This window comes from Phyllobates terribilis, unplaced genomic scaffold, assembly GCF_046119375.1.
Source record: "Phyllobates terribilis strain yellow unplaced genomic scaffold, ASM4611937v1 Scaffold_5__5_contigs__length_657084704, whole genome shotgun sequence".
Lineage (NCBI taxonomy): Eukaryota > Metazoa > Chordata > Amphibia > Anura > Dendrobatidae > Phyllobates > Phyllobates terribilis.
The window spans coordinates 36217700-36244232 of record NW_027362765.1 but is presented as its reverse complement, the minus strand read 5'-3'; the positions used below and the strand labels follow the sequence as shown (position 1 = coordinate 36244232).

The window sequence follows — 26533 nt, the reverse complement described above, 5'->3', positions numbered from 1 at the left end:
TTGCACAAGGAGAAGCTGTATGGGAGAGTGATGCGAAAGAAGCCGTTTCTGCAAGCACGCCACAAACAGAGTTGGCTGAGGTATGCAAAAGCACATTTGGAGAAGCCAATTTCTTTTTGGAAGAAGGTCCTGTGGACTGATGAAATCAAGATTGAGTTATTTGGTCATACAAAAAGGCGTTATGCATGGTGGCAAAAAAACACAGCATTCCAAGAAAAACACTTGCTACCCACAGTAAAATTTGGTGGAGGTTCCATCATGCTTTGGGGCTGTGTGGTCAATGCTGGCACTGGGAATCTTGTTAAAGTTGAGGGACGCATGGATTCCACTCAGTATCTGCAGATTCTTGACAATAGTGTTCAAGAATCAGTGATAAATATGAAGTTACAAATTGGATGGATCTTTCAGCAAGACAATGATCCAAAACACCGCTCCAAATCTACTCAGGCATTCATGCAGAGGAACAACTACAATGTTCTGGAATGGCCATCCCAGTCCCCAGACCTGAATATCATTGAACATCTGTGGGATCATTTGAAGAGGGCTGTCCATGCTCGGCGACCATCAAACTTAACTGAACTGGAATTGTTTTGTAAAGAGGAATGGTCAAAAATACCTTCATCCAGGATCCAGGAACTCATTAAAAGCTACAGGAAGCGACTAGAGGCTGTTATTTTTGCAAAAGGAGGATCTACTAACTATTAATGTCACTTTTCTGGTGAGGTGCCCATACTTATGCACCTGTCAAATTTTGTTTGAATGCAGATTGCACATTTTCTGTTAGTACAATGAACCTCATTTCAAGGCAGAAACATTACTGTATCCAACAGTTATTACATATATCAAACTGAAATAGCTGTTGCAAAAACACCAATTTTTATAGAACATTAAGCTTAAGATTAATAGGGGTGCCCAAACTTTTTCATATGACTGTATATATATTTCTTTAGGGAGGTGAGATAACTGAAAAGAACTCAATTCTAGCACTTTGATTAATTTTCTGTTTCTGGCATTTCTCTTCTCCCATTTCCTTCTGTTTTTGGGAAAGCTGGTCCATGAGTAGATGGTAGGATCTTCAACTGGTGTAACAGGAGGAGGCGTTAGGGATGGGGGCAGTTAGTCCGCGCTGCGCTACTCACCAGTCTGTGCAGAGATCTGAGCAGAGCAGTCATATTATTAGGGCTGTGGCACAATTATTGCACAGTTCAGGAGACAGTATCACACATGATATGATTAGATATACAGCTCAGCTGTCTGTTTCACACATGATAGGATTAGATACACAGCTCAGCTGTCAGTATCAGACATGTTAGGATTAGACACATGGCTTTGCAGAGTGTATCTCACATGATAGGATTGGATATACAGTTCAGCAGACTATCACACATGATAGGGTTAGATACACTTCTCAGTGGACTGTACCACACATGATAGGATTGTATACACTGCTAAGCAATCTGTAACACACTTGATAGGATTAGATACACAACTTAGCGGACTCGCACATGATATTAGATACATTGCTCAGCGGATTTTATCACACATGATAGTGTAGAGGACATATTGATACTCATGCTAGAGCAACTCCATTTTGTCTACTCGCTTTAAAATCATGTTATTATCACTCCTTGCATAACATACATTCTTTCTTTCTCTTCCCATAGAACTTCTCTCACACTAACTTTTTCTCAAAAGAACATTTTGTCAGACACTCTGTTATCTAACTTGTTTAGGCCAGGTTTGACCTTGTAAAATTTCCATAGTGCTTCAAACTAACAATGATAATATGACCATATATGTGTTTTCCGTAATAATTATACTAACATCAGTTAGCCTATAGTATTGTAGTATGGCTGTAGAGTTGATTGGCTATTTGATATACTCAAAACAATATAAAATGCTAAGCAAAATAAACGGGATCAGAGATTCTTTGAGTCCTCCCACTACAGAACATTGTTTCCGTTTGGTTTTCTGTGGATTGCAATCAACATAATAATTTAATAATTTGACACTCACTTGGTCAACCGTGAAGGGTTATTGCCCTCCCTTAACAGTAGGATTAGATACAGGTCTCAGTGGATTGTTTCTCAAGTGATAGGATTAGATACACTTCTCAGTGGACTGTACCACACATGATAGGATTGTATACACTGCTAAGCAATCTGTAACACACTTGATAGGATTAGATACACAGCTTAGCGGACTCGCACATATTAGATACAAGGATCAGCGTATTTTATCACACGTAATAGGATTAGATACACCTCTCAGTGGACTGTCTCACAAGTGATATGATTAGATACACTTCTCAGTGGACTGTATCACACATGATACGATTGCATACACTGCTAAGCAATCTGTGGCATACATGATAGGATTAGATACTTGGCTCAGCAGACTCACACATGATAATGTTTGATTCATGGCTCAACGAACTGTATCAGACATGATAGGATAAGGATTAGATACATAACTCAGCTGTTAGTATCACACATAATAGTATTAGATACGTCGCTCAGTGGACTGTATCACACATGATCAGATTAGATACAGTCCACTGAAAAGTGTATCAGGCATGATAGGATTGCATACACAGCTAAGCAAGCTGTAACACACATCATAGGATTAGATACATGGCTGAACGTACTGTATCATACATGATAGGATTTGATATGCGGCTCAGGATACTGAATCATATATGCAAGGATTAGATACACAGCTCAGAGTACTGTAAAACACATGATAGGTTTAGATAGATACACAGCTCAGCATACAATTACTGTGATCTGAGTAATTGCCCATGAACGGTGAGCACAGAACCAGGCACCAGAGCAGCGGTGGTGACTTCGTCCAGTGACGTGTACTCCCCACTGGATGAAGTCATCGCCACAGTCTTGGTACCTGGGCCTAGTGAGCACTCACCAGTATTTACTGTGATCTGATATGACATAACTGCTCTGCTCATATCACAGTAATTTTCAGTGTGTGTTTAACAGGGTCCAGGAACCAGGGCTATAGGGGTGATATAATTTTTTCACCTGTACATGTCACTGTATAAAATCACCACTGCATCCCTGGAGCCCAGACCTGTGCTTACTGTTCGCCGGTAATTACTGTGATCTGAGTGCCACAGTCATATGATGGCATCGCTCAGTTGAAAGTAATTACAGGAGACAGGAGGAAATTTTAGCCCAGCAAGTGTCCAGTAAGCTGAGGTAGCCACAGCACAGGAGATAGGGTGGGACCTCAGTCTTCTATGTGCAGGGGCTACGATATTTTCAGTGTGCAAGTGTAATGTTCTGAAACTTGCAAACCAGCAAATAGAAATGTTAAAAAAATTTACACCATTTAATTTTCTACACTTATTAATATTCTTTTTAACTTAAAGAGGTTGGTCACTATTTTTACACTGATGATCTATTTTTTGGTTAGGTCATCAATGTCTGATTGGCTGGGTTCCGACACCTGGCACCCCCGCCAATCAGCTGATATCGGTGGCATCGGCAGCTGCCGCTTGTCACGGGTGTGTAAGATGTAATAGACAGTCGCTCTGGATCTAGCTGTAGAAGCTCACTGCACCTGGCATTACAGACACCTTGTTAATCATTCTTCCTTTAAGACCCAGCAGTGACCTCCCTCCTGCTGATGATTGATACACCCTTGATGGGAGTTAAAAACCCTTAGTTTACTCTAGGCAATCGCCAGTGATACTTCTATGTACAGGCTTGGAGTACTACCAGTCGGCTAGCTTCTTCTCTGGTGCCCTTGGAGGACAATTGGTGTTACTCCTCTGGTGTCTGCTCTAGCTAAGTTAATTCCCTTTGTTTGTCTACCTTGTTGTCTTTAGTTTGTAGTGGGGCCTGACCAGTGCTCACCATTCCCCCCTCCTTATCTAGGGCCAAGCTCTAGGGTCATCCAGGGTTTAGGCGATAAGTGCTCGGCGATAAGTGTGGAACCTATATAGGGATGGTAGGGTAGGCTGGGTGATATTAGATCTGCCTAGGGGTCTCCAGTCTCCCTTTCCCTAGTGTTTGGGCTTCCTTTCCCTCTTCCCTTCGTGTTGCATTTAGTCTTTCCCACACCTTATGTGACACCAGCTGGAAGTACTCACTTGCCGAGCTGCTCCATCTACTTGTAGTGGCTGGGGCTTGGTACTGAACATCTGCCTACTATTCAAATCAATAGGAAGCAGATGTGTAGTACGCCACTAGAAGTAGACGGAGCAGCTCGGCAAGTGAGTACTTCCTTCTGGCGGCCGACGACAACACCGAAAACAGCTCATCAGCAGAGTTGGTGTGTGTCGGACCCCGGCCAATCTGAAATTGATGTCCCATCCTAAGGATAGTTAATCAATGTAAAAGTTTTTTCAAAACATTGAAAAAATAATAATTTCGTGACACATTCCCTTTCAAATGCCTCAAGCTTCTGTGTGTGAATCAGACGTGAGATCTAATGTGATAAAAGATTGCAGAGCGGGGAAGATGGGAAACATTCATACAGGCAGCTGGTGGTGATTTATTCAGTGACAGACACTGGCCAAATATGTTTATAGAGCTTTATTAGAAGATTAAGATGTCGTCCTCATCCAGAAGAAGTTATTTCTCATTTCACGTGTAATGAATATTTCCTACAGTATTGCCAATGCCGATTCCAGTGTCAGTAAATGAGATGAGAATTAGCGTTATGCAAGATGAGTCTGGGAGAAATGTATTTAGCTGCAGACTCCAAGGAAGAAACTGCTTGTTATATGTGTGGGCTAAAATACATAGTTTTTTTTAATAGATGGAAGGAAAAAAATGAATACTGTTGTCACGGTCCTCCCTCAGCCTCTATTTATTAGTAGATATAAAGTAAAATAAAAAATTAAAGTTGTTAAATAATAAAAGTAGTAATTCACAATAATGATCTCCCACTACTCCTGTGCCACCACTGCTTGGGTCCCCCACAAGTATCTGTATTTCCTTGTCAATTACGACAAACATGTGATCCCTACAGCCAATCAGTGGCTGAACCAGTGACCAACATAGCCAGTGATTGGGACCATCGAGAAGATGTCTTCATAAAGCAATTTGTCTAATGTTCCAGTCCATACGAGATAAACAGAATAAATCATCTACATGTTCTTTGTCCTGATATGTTTCCCCTTATTATCTCCAGTAATTGTGTTACTACAGAAGATTATTTATGATGTTACATCGGCTCATCTTCTTCCCATTCAGGTCTCTACAATATCGGATCCTCTAAGTGGAGATTTTCTATATAAGAGAATTTTCCTGATTGACCCATCAAGAATGGATAGGGACAGGGATAAGATGGCGGAAAGAATATTACACCTCACCCAAGAGATCCTCTTCCGGCTTACTGGAGAGGTGAGAGATTCTGATGACGTCACATTACATCATTCTTATCTATGGGAATAATAAATGGCAGAATTGGAAAGGTGAGGACTCTGGAAATGTCAGTAGTGATATTTATTACTGTGTCTCTCCATAACCAGGATTACACAGTAGTGAAGAAGACCTCTAGTGAGTGCTATCAGACCCCTGTGTCTGAGGGATGGGGAGGACCCCTGAGCCCTATCACGGGGCCTCCATTTCACCCACTGATACATGATGACATCAATGAGCAGAAGATCCTAGAACTCGCCTACAAGATGATTGAGCTGCTGACTGGAGAGGTGACACTGCTGGGAATGCTGGGACATTATACAGTAATGCTATGAAGGGATCTGGGGGATGACGGTATCATTGTGTGTGTCAGGTTCCTATAAGGTGTCAGGATGTCACCATCCATTTCTCCCTGGAAGAGTGGGAGTATTTAGAAGAACATAAAGATCTGTACAAGGACGTCATGATGGAGGTTCCCGAGCCCCTCACATCACCAGGTAATAGACAGGACTAAATACACAAGGCCTATAATTATCTGTATGTAAAGAATGAATTCAGTCCCTGTATGTGTTTCCTCCAGTTCTTTCCAGTAAGAGGACAACACCAGAGAGATGTCCCCATCCTCTTCTTCCACAGGACTGTAAACAAGAAAATCCCAATGTTCCTCAGGATCATCAGGTAGATGAAGAGATAAGATTTCCCCTATGATGTCTACTGACTGCTGTGAAGGTCTTGTGCTCAGTCTTGTTTTATCCATCAGTATTATGTATTTTATTGTGTAATGAGAACGGTGGAGATGGCAGGATTAGAGCTGATCATAGATGTGACTTCTCCATCTTACTGTGGCTTTTACAATATTTGTTTCAGGGTAAAGATCTGACCCATATTAATACTACAGAGACATATGTGAGGAGTGATGAGTGGTGTAAAGAGGAGATTCCTACATATGACTACCCAGGTGAGTAATAATCATAGAGAATGCAGAGAAGTCACCGATTATTCTCAGTCACTGGCTGTGGCTGCTTTATCGGTTGTGTAGTCCAACTAGATCACAATCAAGAGTTCACTGTTCTCCAACTAAACAATAAATGCTTGTTCATCTGAAACTATCCCCATTACTTTGGGCATTGTAAATCCTTGTGTTAGAGTGAGACTGGCTTTAGTTAGCGCTTACAGCTCAAATGATCCACCTTCCCCTTGGAATTAGAAGATGTTGACCCTTAGGTGATCAAATCTCTAAATTGAAAAGCCAAATGACAGCGTACGCAGAATGTGCTGACAACTTAGAAAATCATGGGATGAAATTAATTCAGTAATTTGTGTAATGGGCCTTGCTTTTATGATGAGACACCAGTCCATGTGCGGTAAGAGACAAATGTGCTTTGTTTTTTCTTCAATATTTTCTCTTTATTTATATACTCATGTATAAATAGTAGAGACATAAACACAAGAAATATAAATAGAATTCAAAATTATAATTGCATTCTATCTATTTAAACCCTTTCCCAACCTCCACTCACTCAGAGAGGAGAACAAAAGAGAAAACCTTCAATCAATAATTCATCCACATATTTCCAAAACTCTTTGCTTATACTTGTCCCAGCTATTAATAAATTATAACTAAAGATGGATTGGATCCAATGACAATTGAGTTTGAGTCTAATTTTCTGAAATTCACAGTTAGCCTCGAATTTGAACATTGTTGGATTTGATTCATGGTTTGCAAAAAACAACAACTTGCCTGCCACCATTTTCCACATTGCTGAAGTATCAGAGAGTGAGTTAATTTAATTTAGCATTTCCACGTTGGCTTCCTCATGTCACGTGGCCATTACAGATCGGCAGTTCCCAGTAGAGCACAATTTGTATGATAGAGTCATTTTCCATATCCATCACAGCTGCTCACTTACCTTCAGTCCAGGTCTTGGAAGGCCCGATTTAAGACCTTGCATGTGCTGCTCCGACTCTGCTGAAGGCAGAGCAAAGGACTTCATTTAAACGGCCGAGGCCGTGCTGTACATGGACTTGTTATTTTGAATTTTGTTCTGTTATTCCTTTTTGCGCCAGGAAAAGGCCGTTATATTTTGTTTCCTGACTGGTTTATGGACACTAAATAAACCACCAGTTTGTTTGAACCTGTGGACTGCATCACTGTGTGAAATTGTGCCTACCTCCAACGCGGCTCAGTGAGTACAAATCCTTACAATTGGTGGAGAATGCGGGCATTGATTCTGCTACCTCTCGCATCCACCTCAGTAGGGCATGGTCCGACACTAACCTGAACCTTCTACCTAACAGGTAATACCTCAGAGTGTCTAACACCCACTTGATGGGCAAACATTCTTTTTCAACTATGGAGTAGTTCTTCTCACACGTGGACAGTTTTCGAGTGAGGTACATTACAGGGTGTTCTTCTCCGTTAATCTCCTGGGACAAGACTGCTCCCAGCCCGACATCTGATGCATCCGTCTGGACCACAAACTCTTTGGAGAAGTTGGACGCCACCAAGACTGGCTGTTTACAGAGGGCCAGTTTCAATTCCTGGAAGGCTGCTTCAGCTTCCGGGGACCACTTGGACAAAGCCGACTTCGTCCCTTTCAGAAGATCCATCAGCGGGGCTGCTATCAGGGCAAAGTTAGGGACAAATCTTCGATAGTAGCCCACGATGCCTAGAAATGACCTGGCCTGATTCTTCGAGAAGGGCTGTAGCCAGTTCAGGATCGCCTCAACCTTATTTATTTGTGGTTTTATTTCCCCTCTACCAACCACGTAGCCTAGATACTTGGCTTCTTCAATACCCATGGCACATTTCTTCAGGTTGATGGTAAAGCCCGCCTTCCTTAGGACGTCAAGTATGGCTTTAACTTTGCCTAGATGACTTTCCCAGTCCTGGCTGAATATGATGATGTAATCTAGGTAGGCCGCTGCATACTTTTTGTGGGGTGCTAAGATCTGGTCCATGGATCTCTGGAAGGTGGCCGGAGCTCCCGCAACCCAAGCGGCATCTTGACGTATTGATAACATCCGTCTGGCATCGAGAAGGCTGTCTTCTCCTTGGCCTCTTTGGACAGGGGAATTTGCCAATATCCTTTGGTGAGGTACAGGGTGGTGATGTGCCAAGCGGGTCCTAGCCTTTCGATAAGCTAATCTACTCTAGGCATTGGGTAGGCGTCGAACTTCAAGACCTCGTTCAGCAGCAACCTTACATGGGGTACAGCCTTACTTTGACAAAGAGCTGCCAGAGGAACAAACAGGATTCAGAAAAGACAGAGGAACAAGATATGTGATTGCTAACATTAGATGGATAATGGAAAAGGCCAAAGAATACAACAAGGAGATCTATTTCTGCTTCATCGACTACAGCAAAGCCTTTGACTGTGTTGATCACCATGAAGGATATGGGTGTGCTGAACCATCCGATTAGCCTCATTAGGATACTGCATGGTTCAAAGTAGAGCGAGGCGTCAGACATGGCTGCATCCTAAAACCATTTCTCTTCAATTTATATGCAGAAGCTCTTTCAGGAAGGCTGGCTTGCCGAAAAAGAAGGAATTAAATATGCTGGACAAATCATCAACCATCTTAAATACGCAGATGATACAATATTGATAACAAGAAGTGTAGATGGCATGAAGGACTTATTACTGAGTTTCAAGATGTAAAGCTCGAACATGGGACTGCTACTCAACATAAAGATATTGATTATTGACTACTGATGGGTACTAATGGGATAAGTTTGAAATGAACTGGGAGCAACTGTAAGTTGTAGAGGGCTTCAACTTACTCGGATCGATGATAACTCAAGATGTAGTGATGATACTGAAAGCCAATAGGAGACTAGCGATGGGCAAATCAATGAAGTCACTGGACAAGGTCTTCAAACATTTCACTGGCGACGAAGACACAGCTCGTACATAGTTTCGTATTTTCTGTGCTAACATATGGATGTGAAACCTGAAAGATAAAAAAACAATACTGAAAAAGAATTGACACCTTCAAAATGTGGTGGTGGAGAAGGATGTTATCAATACCATGGAAGGCAAGAGAACAAACAAATCAATTTTAGAACAAATCAAGTCAGACATGTGACTCAAAGCAAGGATCACCAAGCTACGACTTGCCTACTTTACTCTTTTCGTATGATGTGTCCAATCACTGAAGAAGGACATCACGGTCAGAAGAATAGAAGGAACAAGGTGAAGAGGAAGGGCAGCAACCCGATAGCTTAATACAATTAAGGTAACGACGGAGAAGACCCTGGTGGACCTATTTAGGCTTGCATAACGTTGGGATGCTTCACCTGATCCAAGTGATTCTGAGATTCTTGTTTTTCACTATGAAACATTGTACTTAGTGGTAAAATTAGGTTGATTTGTTTTGCGTTGATTAAAAAATATTAAATTTGCCAAAAATTTAGAAGAATTAGAAATGTTCAAAATTGAATTTGTATACCCCGAAAACAAATAGTAATACCACACAAAATAGTAAATAATTATCATTTACTGTATTTCTGCTTTATGTTGGCAGCATTTTTCAAATGAGCTCACAGTTGATGTTACCCAACACTGGCTCTGCCATGACCTGGATAATTGAGTAATTAACCCCTTTACAGCCCATGACGTATTAATATGCGTCTGTGCCCTGGGACTTAAGAGCCTGACCAGTATTAGTACGTCATGGCGATTGCGCGCGCACACAGGCTGTGCGGGCGCGATCGCCGCCGGGTGTCAGCTGATTGTCACATCTGACACCCGGTACTATGTGCAGGGAGCGGTCCCGCACCGCTCCCGGCACATTAACCCCTGCAATGCTGTGATCGAAGTCAATCGCAGCATTGCGGAGGCAAGGGGAGGTGATTGCAATACTCACCTCCTCTTCCGGCCTCCAGCGCTGTCTGCCGCGGCTTCCCAGGTGTTGCCATGAGGACCCGATGTCGTCATGACAACATCCGGGTCACCAGGCAGCAGGAACATTGTTTGGTCATGCGCAGTGCACGACCAAACAATCTTCTCACTGTGCAGCGCTGACTGCCTGCATGGCACAGGGATGGTGCTCCATCCCTATGCTATGCAGGCGATCAGAATAAAAAAAGTGAAAGTCCCACAGTGGGACAAAGTAAAAAAGTGTAAAAACTCTCAGAAAGTGAAAAAAAAAAAAAAAAATTGTAAAAATATATAAAAAAATAATAATCCACCAAAAATAAAAATATAATGTACCCATCAATAAATATTATTATGAAAAAAAAGCAAACAAACAATAAAAGTACACATATTTGGTATCTCTGCGTCCGGAACGACCTGACCTATAAAACTGTCCCACTAGTTAACCCCTTCAGTGAACACGGTAAAAAAAAAAAAAAAAAAATGAAGCAAAAAACAATGCTTTATCATCATACTGCCAAACAAAAAATGGAATAACACGCAATCAAAAAGACGAATATAAATAAAAATGGTACCGCTGAAAACGTCATCTTGTCCCGCAAAAAACAAGCTGCCATACAGCTCCATCATCCAAAAAATCAAAAAGTTATAGCTCTCAGAATAAAGCAATGCAAAAAAATATTTTTTTCTATAAAATAGCTTTTATTGTGTAAAAGCGCCAAAACATAGAAAAACGATATAAATGTGGTACCGCTGTAAACGTACTGACCCAAAGAATAAAGCTGCCTTATCAATTTTACCACACGCAGAACAGAATAAAAAAAAAAAATAAAAAAATTCCTCAATTGGTGTTTTTTGCTTATTATGCCTCCCAAAAATCGGAATAGAAAGCGATCAAAAAATGTCACGTGCCTGAAAATGGCACCAATAAAAACGTCAACTCATCCCGCAAAAAAACAAGCCATCACATGACTCTGTAGGCCAAAATATTGAAAAATTATAGCTCTCAAAATATGGCGATGCAAAAACTAGATTTTACAAAAAATGCGTCTTTTAGTGTGTGACAGCTGTCAATCATAAAAACCCGATATGATTCTGGTATCGCTGTAATCGCACCAACCCGAAGAATAAAATCGTCTAATCACTTATACCGCACGAGGAGCGGCGTAAAAAATTAATTCTCGGGTTAGGGTTGTGCTAGGGTTAGGGCTGGGGTTGGGGTTAGGGTTGTGATGGAGTTGGGATTTTTTTCAAAAGTAAGAAAAAAAGATGACAATATGGCGACTAGTGTTGAGCGCAAGTGCTCGCTACTTGAGTTTGCATCGGGTGCTCTGGTATGCATTGAGTATCGTGGTTATTTGAGTGACATGCTCGAGTCTCCGCATGTGCTTCGCGGCCAAAAAAACTTTGCGGAGATTGCCTGCCATGCACGAGCGATCCCCGCATGTTTTTTTTTGGGGTGTCTAATAACCGTGAAACATGCGGGGCAGGGACTCGAGCATGTCACTCGAGCACACACAGTACATGGTGCATACCTGAGTACCCGATGCAAACTCAAGTAGCGAGCACTTGCGCTCAAGACTAATGACAACTTATTCAATATGATGACCTAATGTTATCAAATTCTGTGTCGTACCTCTGGGTTCAAAATGTTCACTATACCCCTTGATAAAATCCTTGAGGGGTCTAGTTTCCAAAATGGGGTCACTTGTGGGGGGTTTCCACTGTTTAGGCACAAATTGTTAGCGGACACCATGTTGCTTTTGGAGAGCCCCTGTGTGCCTAAACATTGGAGCTCCCCCACAAGTGACCCCATTTTGGAAACTAGACCCCCCCAAGGCACCTATCTAGATGCATAGTGAGCACTTGGAACGACCAGGTGCTTCACAAATTAATCCGTAAAAATAAAAATGTGTTTTTTTTCCCACTTTTTTATTTCTACGAATCAATTTGTGAAGCACCTGGGGGTTCCAAGTGCTCACTATGCATCTAGATAGGTGCCTTGGGCGGTCTAGTTTATAAAATGGGGTCACTTGTGGGGGAGCTCCAATGTTTAGGCACACAGGGGCTCTCCAAACGCAACTTGGTGTCCGCTAACAATTTGAGCCGATTTTCCATTCAATTTGTTAGCGGACACCATGTCGCGTTTGGAGAGCCCCTGTGTGCCTAAACATTGGCGCTCCCCCACAAATGACCCCATTTTGAAAACTAGACCCCCAAAGGCACCTATCTAGATGCATAGTGAGCACTTGGAACCCCCAGGTGCTTCACAAATTGATTCGTAAAAATGAAAAAGTGGAAAAAAAAATACTTTTTCATTTTTACGGATTAATTTGTGAAGCACCTGGGGGTTCAAAATGCTCACCACCCATCTAGATAAGTTCCCAGGGGGGTCTAGTTTCCAAAATGGGGTCACTTGTGGGGGGTTTCCACTGTTTAGGCACATCAGGGGCTCTCCAAACGCAACATGGCGTCCGCTAATTATTCAAGCAAGTTTTACAATCGAAAATTCAAATGGCGCTCCTTCCCTTCCGTGCGCCCAAACAATGGTTTTTCCCCACATATGGAGGATCTGCGTGCCCACAGGAAATTGCACAACAAATTTTGGGGTCCATTTTTTCCTGTTACCCCTGCAAACATAAAAAAAATTGGGTCTAAAGTAACATTTTTGTGAAAAAAGTTAAATGTTCATTTTTTTCTTCCACATTCCAAAAATTCCTGTGAAGCACCTGAAGGGTTAATAAAGTTCTTGAATGTGGTTTTGAGCACCTTGAAAGATGCAGTTTTTAGAATGGTGTCACTTTTGGGTATTTTCTGTCATAAAGACCTCTCAAAGTGACTTCAAATGTGATGTGGTCCCTAGAAAAATGGTTTTGTAAATTTTGTTGGAAAAATGAGAAATCGCTGGTCAACTTTTAACCCTTATAGCTCCATAACAAAAAAAAATTTTGGTTCCAAAATTGTGCTGATGTAAAGTAAACATGTGGGAAATGTTATTTATTAACTATTTTGTGTGACATATCTCTCTGATTTAAGGGCATAAAAATTTAAATTTTGAAAATTGCAAAATTTTTTGAAAATTTTCGCCAAATTTCCGTTTTTTTCACAAATAAACGCAAGTGATATCGAAGAAATTTTACCACAATCATGAAGTACAATATGTCACGAAAAAACAATCTCAGAATCAGGGGGATCCGTTGAATCGTTCCAGAGTAATTACCTCATAAAGTGACAGTGGTCAGAATTGTAAAAATTGGCCTGGTCATTAACGTGCAAACCACCTTGGGTTGTAAAGGGGTTAAGAAGGAAATCCAGATTTCTCTTTATTCAAAGTTCATACATCATGATTAAGGATATTTTATACCTCAAATGCATAGATGTCTGCGCAATTCCAGCGCTAATCAATTTGCCTTCACACTCTCCTATGTCCTTTGTATGAACTTTGAATAAAGAATATTCTGTTTATAGAGCTGGATTTCCTCCATTACTACATTTTTCAAATAGAATTTTATCTTTTTTGTGGAGCATATTTTTATGTTCAAGGAAATGTATAACGCCTATTTTTTGGGGGGGACCAAACTACTTTTGAAGTGACTTGGAGGGGCCTATATTTTAGAAAATTGCTCTTCTCTAAGTATAAAATCTGCATGCAAGAAGTTGTTAACCCTTTAGGTGTTTCACAATAATTAATAAATAGTGAAATACAAAAACTAAAAATTCTTTTTTTAAAATAAAATGTTGATGTTGCCCCAAAATTTTTCATTTTTACAGGGGATGATAGAAAAAAATGGACCTTACAATTTATTTTGCAACTTTTGCTGAATCTGACAACATCCTACTGTTTAGGCACATCTCAGGGCTCAGAAGGGAAGGAACACCATTTAGCTATTGGTACTCAGATTTTGCTGGAATAGTTGGTGGGCATCATTTACAGATCATCTAAGGTGGCAGAATAGCAGAAAATTATAACACAAAATAATGTCATCATAATGTGACTCGATTACACTGAGTGAATTAATTTATAAGGGTAGTGACTATTTTGACCCCCAGAGACACGCTTTGGAAATTAGCACAAAGAGGATGTTGCATAGTGAAAAATGAAAATATGCCATTTTAATGCCCAATACATAGTGCCCAGCTTGTGCTTCTGGAGACACGCACACCATAAATAAATTTTTAAACATGTTTTCCCCGTTACAGCAATGTCAATCAAATGGATGCTAACCGTGTTTGATCATACTGCAAGGCTCAGAAGCGAGGGGGACATTTGGTTTTGGGAGCTTAGATTTTGTTGGATTGGGTTATGGATGCCATGTTGCTTTTCAACTGTCTATCAGCTACTAGTTATGCGGAAACTTCCTATTTTTCCATTGACAAATGACGAACATAAGTGGAGTCTTGTTTTTGGGGACAGAGTATAAGTTTTCAACTGTATTTTTTTGAGCTACATAGCATTTTTAATGGCTTAGTATGTCAATGTTTGAAAGACAGAATGAACAAAGAGGGTGGAACATCAAGCTCTATTAGTTCTAGCTCTGAGGTCTAATGTTAGCTAGTGAGCTGATTTTTTTTAGTAAATAATTGAAGTTTGCTACATAATTTGCAACTTGTATGTATTTTTTAGAAATGTTAAAAAATATACTTTCTAAGGACATTTTCTTAAAAAAATGTATCTTTATTCTTGGCAGATGACTTGATGAGGACATCAGAGGGACACCTGACATCTTTAATTTTTAAATCAGATGATATCACACAGGATATAACTGAAGTAAATGCCATTATTCCAGATAAACCCTCATCCCTTCACAGCAAAGATTCCATTTCTGTAAAGAAACCATTTTCAAGTGAAGATAGTGAAGCAAGTTTTTCTCTCAGATCGTCTTTTGTTACACATCAAAAAATCCAAACAGAGAAGAAAAGATTTTCTTCTTCAGAGTGTGGGAAATATTTTAACCAGATATCAGAGCTTATTAGTCATGAGAGAATTCATCCAGGGGAGAAGCCATATTCATGTTCAGAATGTGGTAAATGTTTTGCAAGTAAATCAAAGCTTGTTATACACCAAAGAATTCACACAAAAGAGAAGCCATATTTATGTTTAGATTGTGGGAAATATTTTGCTGATAAATCACATTTTGTTAGACACCAGAGAAGTCACACAGGGAAGACACCATATTCATGTTCAGAATGTGGGAGATCTTTTGTAGATAAATCAGCCCTAGTTGTACACCAGAGAATTCACACAGGGGAGAAACCATATTCATGCTCAGAATGTGGGAACTGTTTTGCAGAAAAATCATCTCTCATTAGACACCAGAGAATTCACACAGGGGAGAAACCATATTCATGTTCAGAATGTGGGAAATGTTTTACAGATAGATCAAATCTTGTTAGACACCAGAAATTACACACAGGTGAGAAGCCTTTTTCATGTTCAGAATGTGAGAAATCTTATGCAGATAAAACACATCTTGTTAGACACCAGACAATTCACACAAGGGCGAAGCCATTTTCATGTTCCGAATGTGGAAAATATTTTTCAGATAAATCAAGACTTGGTGTACATCAGAGAACTCACACGGGGGAGAAGCCATATTCATGTTCAGAATGTGGGAAACATTTTACCAAGAAATCATATCTTGTTATTCATAAAAGAACTCACACAGGGGAGAAGCCTTTTTCATGTTCAGAATGTGGAAAATGTTATTCCGATAAATCAAGTCTTATTAAACACCAGAGAACTCACACAGGGGAGAAACCATTTTCATGTTCAGAATGTGGGAAATGTTGGGCAGATAAACATCAGCTTTTTACACATCAGAGAACTCACACCGGTGAGAAACCTTTTTTATGCTTAGAATGTGGAAAATGTTTTGGAGTGAAATCAAGTCTTATTAGCCACCAGAAAATTCACACAGGGGAAAAGCCCTTTTCATGTTTAGAATGTGGAAAATGTTTTATTCGGAAATCACTTTTAGTTGTCCATCGGAGAATTCATACAGGAGAGAAGCCCTTTTCCTGTTCAGAATGTGGGAAATGTTTTAATCGGAAAGCACATTTAATTGTCCATCAGAGCACTCATACTGGGAAGAAACGCTTTCCATGTTCAGAATGTGGGAAATGTTTTACCTACAAATTGCATCTTCTTGAACATCAAAAATCTCATATTGTGAGAAGCTATTGACATACCTAGAAGGTGAGAAGTGTTTTACTTAAAAATCATATTTTGCTTGCCATCAAGAAAAACTCCCACAGGGAAAAAAAACATATATATTGATAAATTGTACAAGAAAACACATAACAGAGACAGTCAAATCAAGTAAGACCATTGGGAATTGATCCCTTCTCTATGCCCCAATACTCATATATTGTTACATTTAAGAGGAAATAGGCTATAGAAACAAGTGCATAAATATTTAAAATTAGACCCACATAAAGTTGCAAGTTAAAACATATCCATAACATAAGATGGGTGTCCGCCAATGTAATCTGAAATTTAGGGTCCTTTTTGTTATCCATCTTTCACAATAACCCTGGTGTTAAATAAATGTTATGTATAATGCAAAAAAAAAGCAAAATGTTAGTATTCTAGACAATTGTTCCTCATTTATTGGCAATACTTCATCCCACTTAGTTTTTGCTGGAGCAGAGGTCAGCCTTGTATATTCTGGACACCATTGTCTTATTACTGCAAATTCTGATTAACAAAGCTGTAACCATTTGTATGTTTTTCCCCACAAATATATCCCTTTCTCTCTGTTTAAGGCCTGACATGACAATTTAAACCTTAGCTATTCGACTTTTTCTAGACTGATTATGAACTCCAACTCCTCTGTCGTCTTTATACTACCATTCTACAGCAGCAGATATTTTATTTGTAACCTTCTGAAATTCAGAATTCATATTCAGTCATAAATATGTTTTATAAAATAAAGTTCCCCCATATTGAAGTGAAATCTAGTATTGCTTATACTCACTGCTTTTCATATTCCAACAAATCATATTAAACAGTTTTGGTGTTGGGTTTTCCAAAATGGGTTGTATCTCAAGTCTTTCGGTTTCCAAAATTTCCGACCCATGATAAGTGGCAAGGCATGGAACGTGATGAGTCACCCATTTAATCCAAACCTGCTGATTCATGAGTTTCCAAACTCCCGGTTGGAAAGCCATGAAATAAACAAAGACCTTAAGTTAGAAGTTGTCAATCCTCCCCTTTTCTTAGGCTGGTGGAGTTAAAACATCTTCAACCTCAGATTTTTACCTCTCTTTATAAGTTCCCTGAACAAATTTTCTTTGATTTAAAATGTTTTTTTTTTGTAGCCAATAGAAAATGGTGGAAAGAAGAATAATTTTGTTTCAGTCAGATACTTTATATTACGTTTGTTAGAGATATTACAATAAAATGCCCCCTCCTCCTGGAGTTCTGGTTTAATAATATTTATACAGAGCCCTCATGTACAGAAATTTTAGGGCTACACCAACATCAGATATTTTGTACAGAAGAATAGCGCTATCTCCATAGTTCTATTATTCTCAAACGTTCTTTATATGAAAAAGATCAGTGAGTCTCATTATATCGAGTAGAGAAACTCCAGGGACAAAGATCTAACTAACACGCTGGAGGCCAGGTCCGAAGTATCCAGCCACAACGCCCAGATTCTCTCATTTTTGGCTCTAATTCTTGAAAAAATAAATCATTTTCTCATACAGTCCTGTAGTAATGACTTTGTTAATCACGTTTGTCTAAATCACTGGCGGACACAGACAGAAGAGGGCCTCTGTGCAAGAATAATGTATGGGATGTATGGATCCTTTGCAGTCCAATAGCTCATCATAATGCACATTTCTTCCTGCTTTGGAGGCCCTTACCTCTTGGGCCCCTGTGAGACTGCACAGGTTGCCCCAATGGTTTGTCCACCCCTTGTCTGAATCCATCTAAGGCTATGTGCCCACAATGCAGAAATTCTCAGGATTTTTTCCTGAGCGTTTCTGCATCTCCCTGGCAGAAAAAAACGCATGCGGATTGTACATGCGGATTGTACATGCGTTTTCCTGCCAGGGACATGTGGAAATGGAGCGTTATTCACTGACATTTCCGCATGCGGATTGACAAGCGCTTTCCAAGCGATTAGCATCACTTGGAAAGTGCTTGTGACAACTAGGTCACACTATATAAATCCATGCAAACGGCATGGATTTATATAGTGTGACCCGAGAGAATGGTTAAAAATAAAAAAATAAACTCATACTTACCTTCCGATGGCCGCCGAGACTTGCTGCGCTCCTGTGCTGGCTGCTGTCAGATCGCGGTACTGAAAAGACCTGCCGTCACATGACTGTGACGTCAGCGCAGGTCCTTCAGTCCTGCGCGATCTGTCAGCAAGCGAAGAGAAGGAGTCCTGGGGCCGTCGGAAGGTGAATATAATCTTTATTTATTTTTTTATTCTTTTTTTATGGTACCTGGGTGTGGAGGAGACTCTCCTCTCCTCTACACCCGGGTACCATCCGCACATTAGAACGCTCCAATCACGCAAGTACAGATGCAGTCTTGCGGAATTGGCGCGTTCTAATGCAAGTCAATGGCGGCGAAAACGCAGCGCTTCCGCAAAATAATTGGTAGTGCTGCGTTTTTTTCCGCAATGATAATCCGCAGCGGAAATTTCCGCATGCGGATTATCATTGGGGAACATGGCAGGCCTTCTACCATGCGTTTTTTAAGCATTTCTGCAGCGTTTCCACAGCTGCAAAAACGCAGCTGAAACGCATTAAAAATGCATCGTTGGCACACAGCCTTAATGTTATCAATTTATGTGCAAGAAACAATAAACGTCCTACCACTGTTTTTTTTGCCAAATATTTTTATTGAAAAATGTTAAAAGTAAGAACATACAAAGTGTCACACCCCTATCCCCAACCTCCCCCCACAACACTGTAGAACAAAATATGTGAAGTACAAAATAAATGTCACGGTACAGAAAAGGAGAAATTTGCTCTAGAAAATGAATAATCTTCCAGCTGCTGGTTATTATGATAAGTATAGATAGTTACACGCACCTAACAGGGAGAGTCTACCATAGCTCTTAAATGGAATCTGTCACCAGGTTTTTGCTACTCCACCTGAGATCAGCATGATGTAGGATGAGAGACCCTGATTACAGCGATGTATCACTTAGTTTACTGGGTGCAGCCGTTCTGAAGCAGAGTTTTTAGATTTAGCAATGCAGCAGGGCTGAGAAAGCTGCCCACACAACAGCTAAGCCTGCTCTCACCAGGTTCTGTATTTATCTAGCTATAGACAGTGAGCTGCTAATCACAGAAGGGGCGGAGTCAGACTTGCAAGCACATGACTAGCTAATTACTGCAATATTAATCACAGGGTGATTAAAGCTTCAGTCTAAGTAAACAACACCACATAGCCAGACATGTGACGTATTGTTGAATTCAGTGTTTTAACCTCTACCTCATGCTGTCCTAAATTTACATAGCAAAAACCTGCTGACAGATTCTCTTTAATACCTAGGCCAATTACAAAAGCAACTAGTTTTGGCGATCAGAAGAGACCCAAGCAATACCTCTGTAGTTCTCTTGATGCCAAACCTGATCCATCAATCCATAAGGCCCAGAATTTTTCAAACTTAGTAATAAGATTAATTTTCTGAGAAATACCCTTTTCCAAATTCAACAACCAGTTGATTTTATTTATGAATTCCGAAACAGTAAGTACCTGATCCGATATTGGGCTATTAATTTTCTGGCCATAAACAACATGTGAGACACAGCAGTCTTGCCATACTTATCCGTTGGTAAGTCTTCACTGTACCCCAAATTACAGGGGGTGTTATGTTGACTAAGTAAACCTTATTTATGATTTCTCATACACCCTTCCACAAGAGATCCAAGTTAGGAAAGGACTACATCATATATATTAAGTTTGCTAAATGCACTTTACATCTACAGCATAAGGGATTTGGCTGTAGATGGAGGGATTCTGGGCGTGAGTAGGGGTGCACATTTACTTTTGATTTACATACACTTGACTAGCCAACGAACAACTCTGAATTGTCTGGAGCTTACAGCAAGAAAACGGGACAAGATACAGCAATAAACGTTACATATTCTGAAAGGGCTGCCCAAGCCCGCTATTTCAGGATTGCCTTAGTATTGTACGAAAAAAAAATCACCTGACAGATTCCCTTTAAGGATAATTGTGGAACCATCTCCAAAATTTCCTGCTACTGACCTTCTTCCTCGCTCTCCCATTTTGTTTTAGAATGTATTGGGTAATTTGTTTTAACCAAGTCCAGCAAGGCACCGTATAACACTGAAATCAGTCCATCAGAACTAATTGAGGTTGCCAATCTTTGTATTATCATACAGAAAAGCGAAAGCAGAATGTCTGCAATTTGTCTGAAAATTGAGATTCTGGTTTGGCTTTTACCCTACGTCATGTGACAAACTTCATTAAAGGGTCAATATTGACTTTTAGGATTGTTTTTGATAATGATCATTATGATGGTATTATTCAGTTAGTACGTTGTGGTAATATGTGGTCAGTATTGATCTCTTATATGTAGTAGTATTTGTATATTGGTCTTGGTATAGTGCATACATGTCAAACTTTGGCCCACAGGGTGAGTATATTTGGCCTGCAACATCACTCCCATTCCCTGGCATCGCATTTTCAAATGTATCGGCATCATGGATACCGAGTTGTGCCGAGCAGTGAGGAGCGCTTACTGCCAAGACTGAAACAGCGGGGGAACAAGAAGAGGTGAGTATTTTTTTTTTAATGTGGGTCCCATTATACTGTATGGAAGACTATATGGGGCCCATTATTCCATATGGAGGAATATGTGGCTCATTATACTGTATGGAGGACTATGTAGGGCCATTATACTGTATGGAGGACTATGTGGGGTCATTATTCCATATAGAGGACTATGTGGGCCCATTATACTGTATGGAGGACTATGTGGGGCCATTATTCTGTATGGAGGACTAGGTGGGGCCCATTATTCTGTATGGAGGACTACGTGGGGCCCATTCTACTGCATGCAAGGCCATGTAGGGCCCATTATTCTGTATGGATGTTAAATATTAATTATGGATATTCATTTTATTCTGAATTCTGTACCATACATTGCATAAGATTGCATCAGCCATCGTGCTAAGGTTTCTAGATGACATGCGCTATTTGTGTATTTTTAGTTAGTACCATACAGCTGGTATGACCGACTATATAATCTCATGTTAGAGACAGGGGGGCGCGCTTGCCATTTCACAGGACACTGGACGAGAATCTATGCGTGTGAAGAAAACAGCTGCCGATGTAGGCCCAAGGAGACACGTCCTTTACCCGGACACATGGTGTCATCCTGACACACGTGCTGGACACAGACAGACGCAATCTACCATCCAGGATCCCAGGGAAAGATGGGTGACTCTCAACAATTAAGCTACTTATGGACAAATCACTCTAACTATTTAACTATTTTATGTAACTTCTGCAATCATTCTTTTTAATGGACAATTCAAGAATAAATCGATACTTTTTTTTCTAAGAATATTGTGATATCGATACTTTGATCAATCGCTTCTGATAAGAAGTCCTCGATAGAAAATTATACGGAAATAAGTATTTTTTTACATTGGCGAGCCTCAGCCAGTCCTGATTTTTCGTGTTTTTAAGTGAATTTCCTTCTTGAACAAAGGGGGGAGTACGAGACGAGCTGAACAGCTGTTGTTCACGTGCCAGGAAATCCACTAACTTTGTCATAAGAATCAGAAAGAACCTACAGATTGAGGACTGATCTATTTTCCAGATGGATTGACAGGCACCAGAGGTACTACAAGGATCAGATCAGATGAGTTGAGGAAAATTTCGTGCTGATCATCAGAAGCTAAGAAATCTGAAGGTAAGCAAAATATAGATATAATTTCTTCTTTTGCTAAACAAAGTAAGATTAACTTCAAAGTTAATGACGAAACTGACTTAGATGTTTTGTGGCTTAATTTATATAGCGAATGTGAATTGCAGAATTTACAGTTAAATTCTAAGTTGGTATCTTTTCATAGAAAAAGAAAAATCGAGAAATATTCTACAGTTGGTTGATGTATTTCATAGTCTTATGTCAGAGAAGTCTAAGCAGGACAATTGTGTAGAAGTAGTGTCAAATAGTGATACTGATTCTGACTGTAATATGGAAATTGAGCAAGAAGTAAGACACGTGTCTGTAACTGAAGGTGACCTTGCGTCTGACGAAGAGACGGACATACAAAAAACTGACATGGGAGGAGACATGATTGACATACGAGAAACTGACATATTAGGTGATGTGGGCAGAGACATGAGTGACATAGGAGGAGCTGATGTACAAAGGACAGATTAAAATATTTGATTTATTGTGCCACAAAGGATTTCCCAGACATAGATGATCTGCAAAAATTAAGGATTGGTAGGAAAGAATGTACATATATATTCATGTCCATATTTGAACGGTTGTACAAAGCTCTCATTAAAAATGGAAAATTACAACAAATGATAACAACTTTTGTACAAAAATTCAAATTCTTCAATCCAGTATCTCGAGTTATTGCGTCACAAAAGGGTCCTTTATTTGAATGTGTGCAGTTGCTTGATTTTGTTTGAAAACTTGAAAATCGTGAAAAGAAAATAAATCAAGCTAAATTTGTAAAACCAAAAAAGGGAAAATATCAGAAGTCAATGAGTCATCCTCGAAATTAAATCTATGAAATATGTAGAAGATTTCATATATGCTATAAGCCATATCAGATTATTCAAAAGTAAATTTCTTCACAGAAAGAGTTAAAACTCAGTCAAAGCTGTGACTTCTCCCTAGAAAGGAAAATGGCCGAAATTGACAGGCAGAGACAGATGAGACGGCCAACTCACAGTGAAATCATGGAATGTAGACTGAAGAACAGGCAATTATCCCGCAGGACACCATCCGCAACCTCATCAGGAGCATGCCCAGGCATTGTAGGGAGGTCATACTGGCACGTGGAGGCCACACACAATACTGAGCCTCATTTTGACTTGTTTTAAGGACATTACATCAAAGTTGGATCAGCCTGTAGTGTGTTTTTCCACTTTAATTTTGGGGGTGACTCCAAATCCAGGCCTCCATTGGTTAATAAATTTGATTTCCATTGATGATTTTTGTGTGATTTTGTTGTCAGCACATTCAACTTTGTACAGAACAAAGTATTCAATGAGAATATTTCATTCATTCAGATCTAGGATGTGTTATTTGAGTGTTCCCTTTATTTTATTGAGCAGTGTATATGTATATATATACAGTGCCTACAAGTAGTATTCAACCCCCTGCAGATTTAGCTGGTTTGATAAGATGCAAATAAGTTAGAGCCTTCAAACTGCAAACGAGAGTAGGATTTATGAACAGAAGCATAAATCTTACAAACCAAAAAGTTATGTTGCTCAGTTGAATTTTATTAAATTTTAAACATAAAAGTGTGGGTCAATTATTATACAACCCCTATGTTTAATATTTTGTGGAATAACCCTTGTTTGCAATTACAGCTAATAATCATCTTTTATAAGACCTGATCAGGCCGGCACAGGTCTGTGGAGTTATCTTGGCCCACTCCTCCATGCAGATCTTCTCCAAGTTATCTAGGTTCTTTGGGTGTCTCATGTCGACTTTATTCTTGAGCTCCTTCCACAAGTTTTCAATTGGGTTAAGGTCAGGAGACTGACTAGGCCACTCCAACACCTTGACTTTTTCCCTCTTGAACCAGGCCTTGGTTTTCTTGGCTGTGTGCTTTGGGTCGTTGTCTTGTTGGAAGATGAAATTACGACCCATCTTAAGATCCTTGATGGAGGAGCGGAGGTTCTTGGCCAAAATCTCCAGGTAGGCCGTGCTATCCATCTTCCCATGGATGCGGACCAGATGGCCAGGCCCCTTGGCTGAGAAACAGCCCCACAGCATGATGCTGCCACCACCATGCTTGACTGTAGGGATGGTATTCTTGGGGTCGTATGCAGTGCCATCCAGTCTCCAAACGTCACGTGTGTGGTTGGCACCAAAGATCTCGATCTTGGTCTCATCAGACCATAGAACCTTGAACCAGTCTGTCTCAGAGTCCTCCAAGTGATCATGAGCAAACTGTAGACGAGCCTTGACATGACGCTTTGAAAGTAAAGGTACCTTACGGGCTCGTCTGGAACGGAGACCATTGCTGTGGAGTACGTTACTTATGGTATTGACTGAAACCAATGTCCCCACTGCCATGAGATCTTCCCGGAGCTCCTTCCTTGTTGTCCTTGGGTTAGCCTTGACTCTTCGGACAAGCCTGGCCTCGGCACAGGAGGACACTTTCAAAGGCTGTCCAGGCCGTGGAAGGCTAACAGTAGTTCCATAAGCCTTCCACTTACGGATGATGCTCCCAACAGTGGAGACAGGTAGGCCCAACTCCTTGGAAAGGGTTTTGTACCCCTTGCCAGCCTTGTGACCCTCCACGATCTTGTCTCTGATGGCCTTGGAATGCTCCTTTGTCTTTCCGATGTTGACCATGTCTGAGTGCTGTTCACAAGTTTGGGGAGGGTCTTAAATAGTCAGAAAAGGTTGGCAAAAGAGATCTTTAATCCACACATGTGAAGCTCATTATTCTTGGTGCCTGAACTACTTCTTAATACTTTAGGGGGACCAAACAGAATTCTTGTGGTTTGAGGGGTTGAATAATAAATGACACTCTGAATTAACTTTTTAACGTTTTAAAAAAAAACAAAACAAACAAAAAAAAACAATATTTGCTGCAGTGCATTTCCCACTTCCAGGCTGATCTACAGTACAAATGTCACAATGCCAAGTTAATTCCGCATGTGTCAACCAGCTAAATCTGCAGGGGGTTGAATACTACTTGTAGGCACTGTGTGTATATATATATATATATATATATATATATATATATATATATAACTTCATATGTGGAATGTTTGAGTTGAACGAATCTGTGAGAGTGTAATGTGATGAATATGTGCAGCTGCTAAGTGAGATTTGTGTGACAGAGGCCTCATGTACAGTACAGACCAAAAGTTTGGACACACCTTCTCATTTAAAGATTTTTCTGTATTTTCATGACTATGAAAATTGTACATTCACACTGAAGGCATCAAAACTATGAATTAACACATGTGGAATTATATACTTAACAAAAAAGTGTGAAACAACTGAAAATATGTCTTATATTCTAGGTTCTTCAAAGTAGCCACCTTTTGCTTTGATGACTGCTTTGCACACTCTTGGCATTCTCTTGATGAGCTTCAAGAGGTAGTCACCGGAAATGGTCTTCCAACAATCTTGAAGGAGTTCCCAGAGATGCTTAGCACTTGTTGGCCCTTTTGCCTTCACTCTGCGGTCCAGCTCACCCTAAACCATCTCGATTGGGTTCAGGTCTGGTGACTGTGGAGGCCAGTTCATCTGGCGTAGCACCCCATCACCCTCCTTCTTGGTCAAATAGCCCTTACACAGCCTGGAAGTGTGTTTGGGGTCATTGTTCTGTTGAAAAATAAATGATGGTCCAACTAAACGCAAACCGGATGAAATAGCATGCCGCTGCAAGATGCTGTGGTAGCCATGCTGGTTCAGTATGCCTTCAATTTTGAATAAATCCCCAACAGTGTCACCAGCAAAGCACCCCCACACCATCACACCTCCTCCTCCATGCTTCACGGTGGGAACCAGGCATGTAGAGTCCATCCGTTCACCTTTTCTGCGTCGCACAAAGACACGGTGGTTGGAACCAAAGATCTCAAATTTGGACTCATCAGATCAAAGCACAGATTTCCACTGGTCTAATGTCCATTCCTTGTGTTCTTTAGCCCAAACAAGTCTCTTCTGCTTGTTGCCTGTCCTTAGCAGTGGTTTCCTAGCAGCTATTTTACCATGAAGGCCTGCAGCACAAAGTCTCTTCTCAACAGTTGTTGAAGAGATGTGTCTGCTGCTAGAACTCTGTGTGGCATTGACCTGGTCTCTAATCTGAGCTGCTGTTAACCTGTGATTTCTGAGGCTGGTGACTCGGATAAACTTATCCTCAGAAGCAGAGGTGACTCTTGGTCTTCCTTTCCTGGGGCGGTCCTCATGTGAGCCAGTTTCTTTGTAGTGCTTCATGGTTTTTGCAACTGCACTTGGGGACACTTTCAAAGTTTTCCCAATTTTTCAGACTGACTGACCTTCATTTCTTAAAGTAATGATGGCCACTCGTTTTTCTTTACTTAGCTGCTTT

At 40.4% G+C, this 26533-nt stretch overlaps 1 protein-coding gene across 1 annotated transcript in view; it reads left to right on the top strand.

The window, feature by feature from the left end:
* Positions 1 to 26533, top strand: part of LOC141271415 (uncharacterized) — a 105573-nt gene that overhangs the window by 57372 nt on the left and 21668 nt on the right. The window contains exons 13-18 of the mRNA XM_073681497.1: positions 5220 to 5369; positions 5498 to 5677; positions 5761 to 5884; positions 5968 to 6065; positions 6255 to 6345; positions 14956 to 16443. Of these exons, the coding sequence (XP_073537598.1) occupies positions 5220 to 5369; positions 5498 to 5677; positions 5761 to 5884; positions 5968 to 6065; positions 6255 to 6345; positions 14956 to 16443 (2131 nt within the window). The remainder of the gene's footprint in view (positions 1 to 5219; positions 5370 to 5497; positions 5678 to 5760; positions 5885 to 5967; positions 6066 to 6254; positions 6346 to 14955; positions 16444 to 26533) is intronic.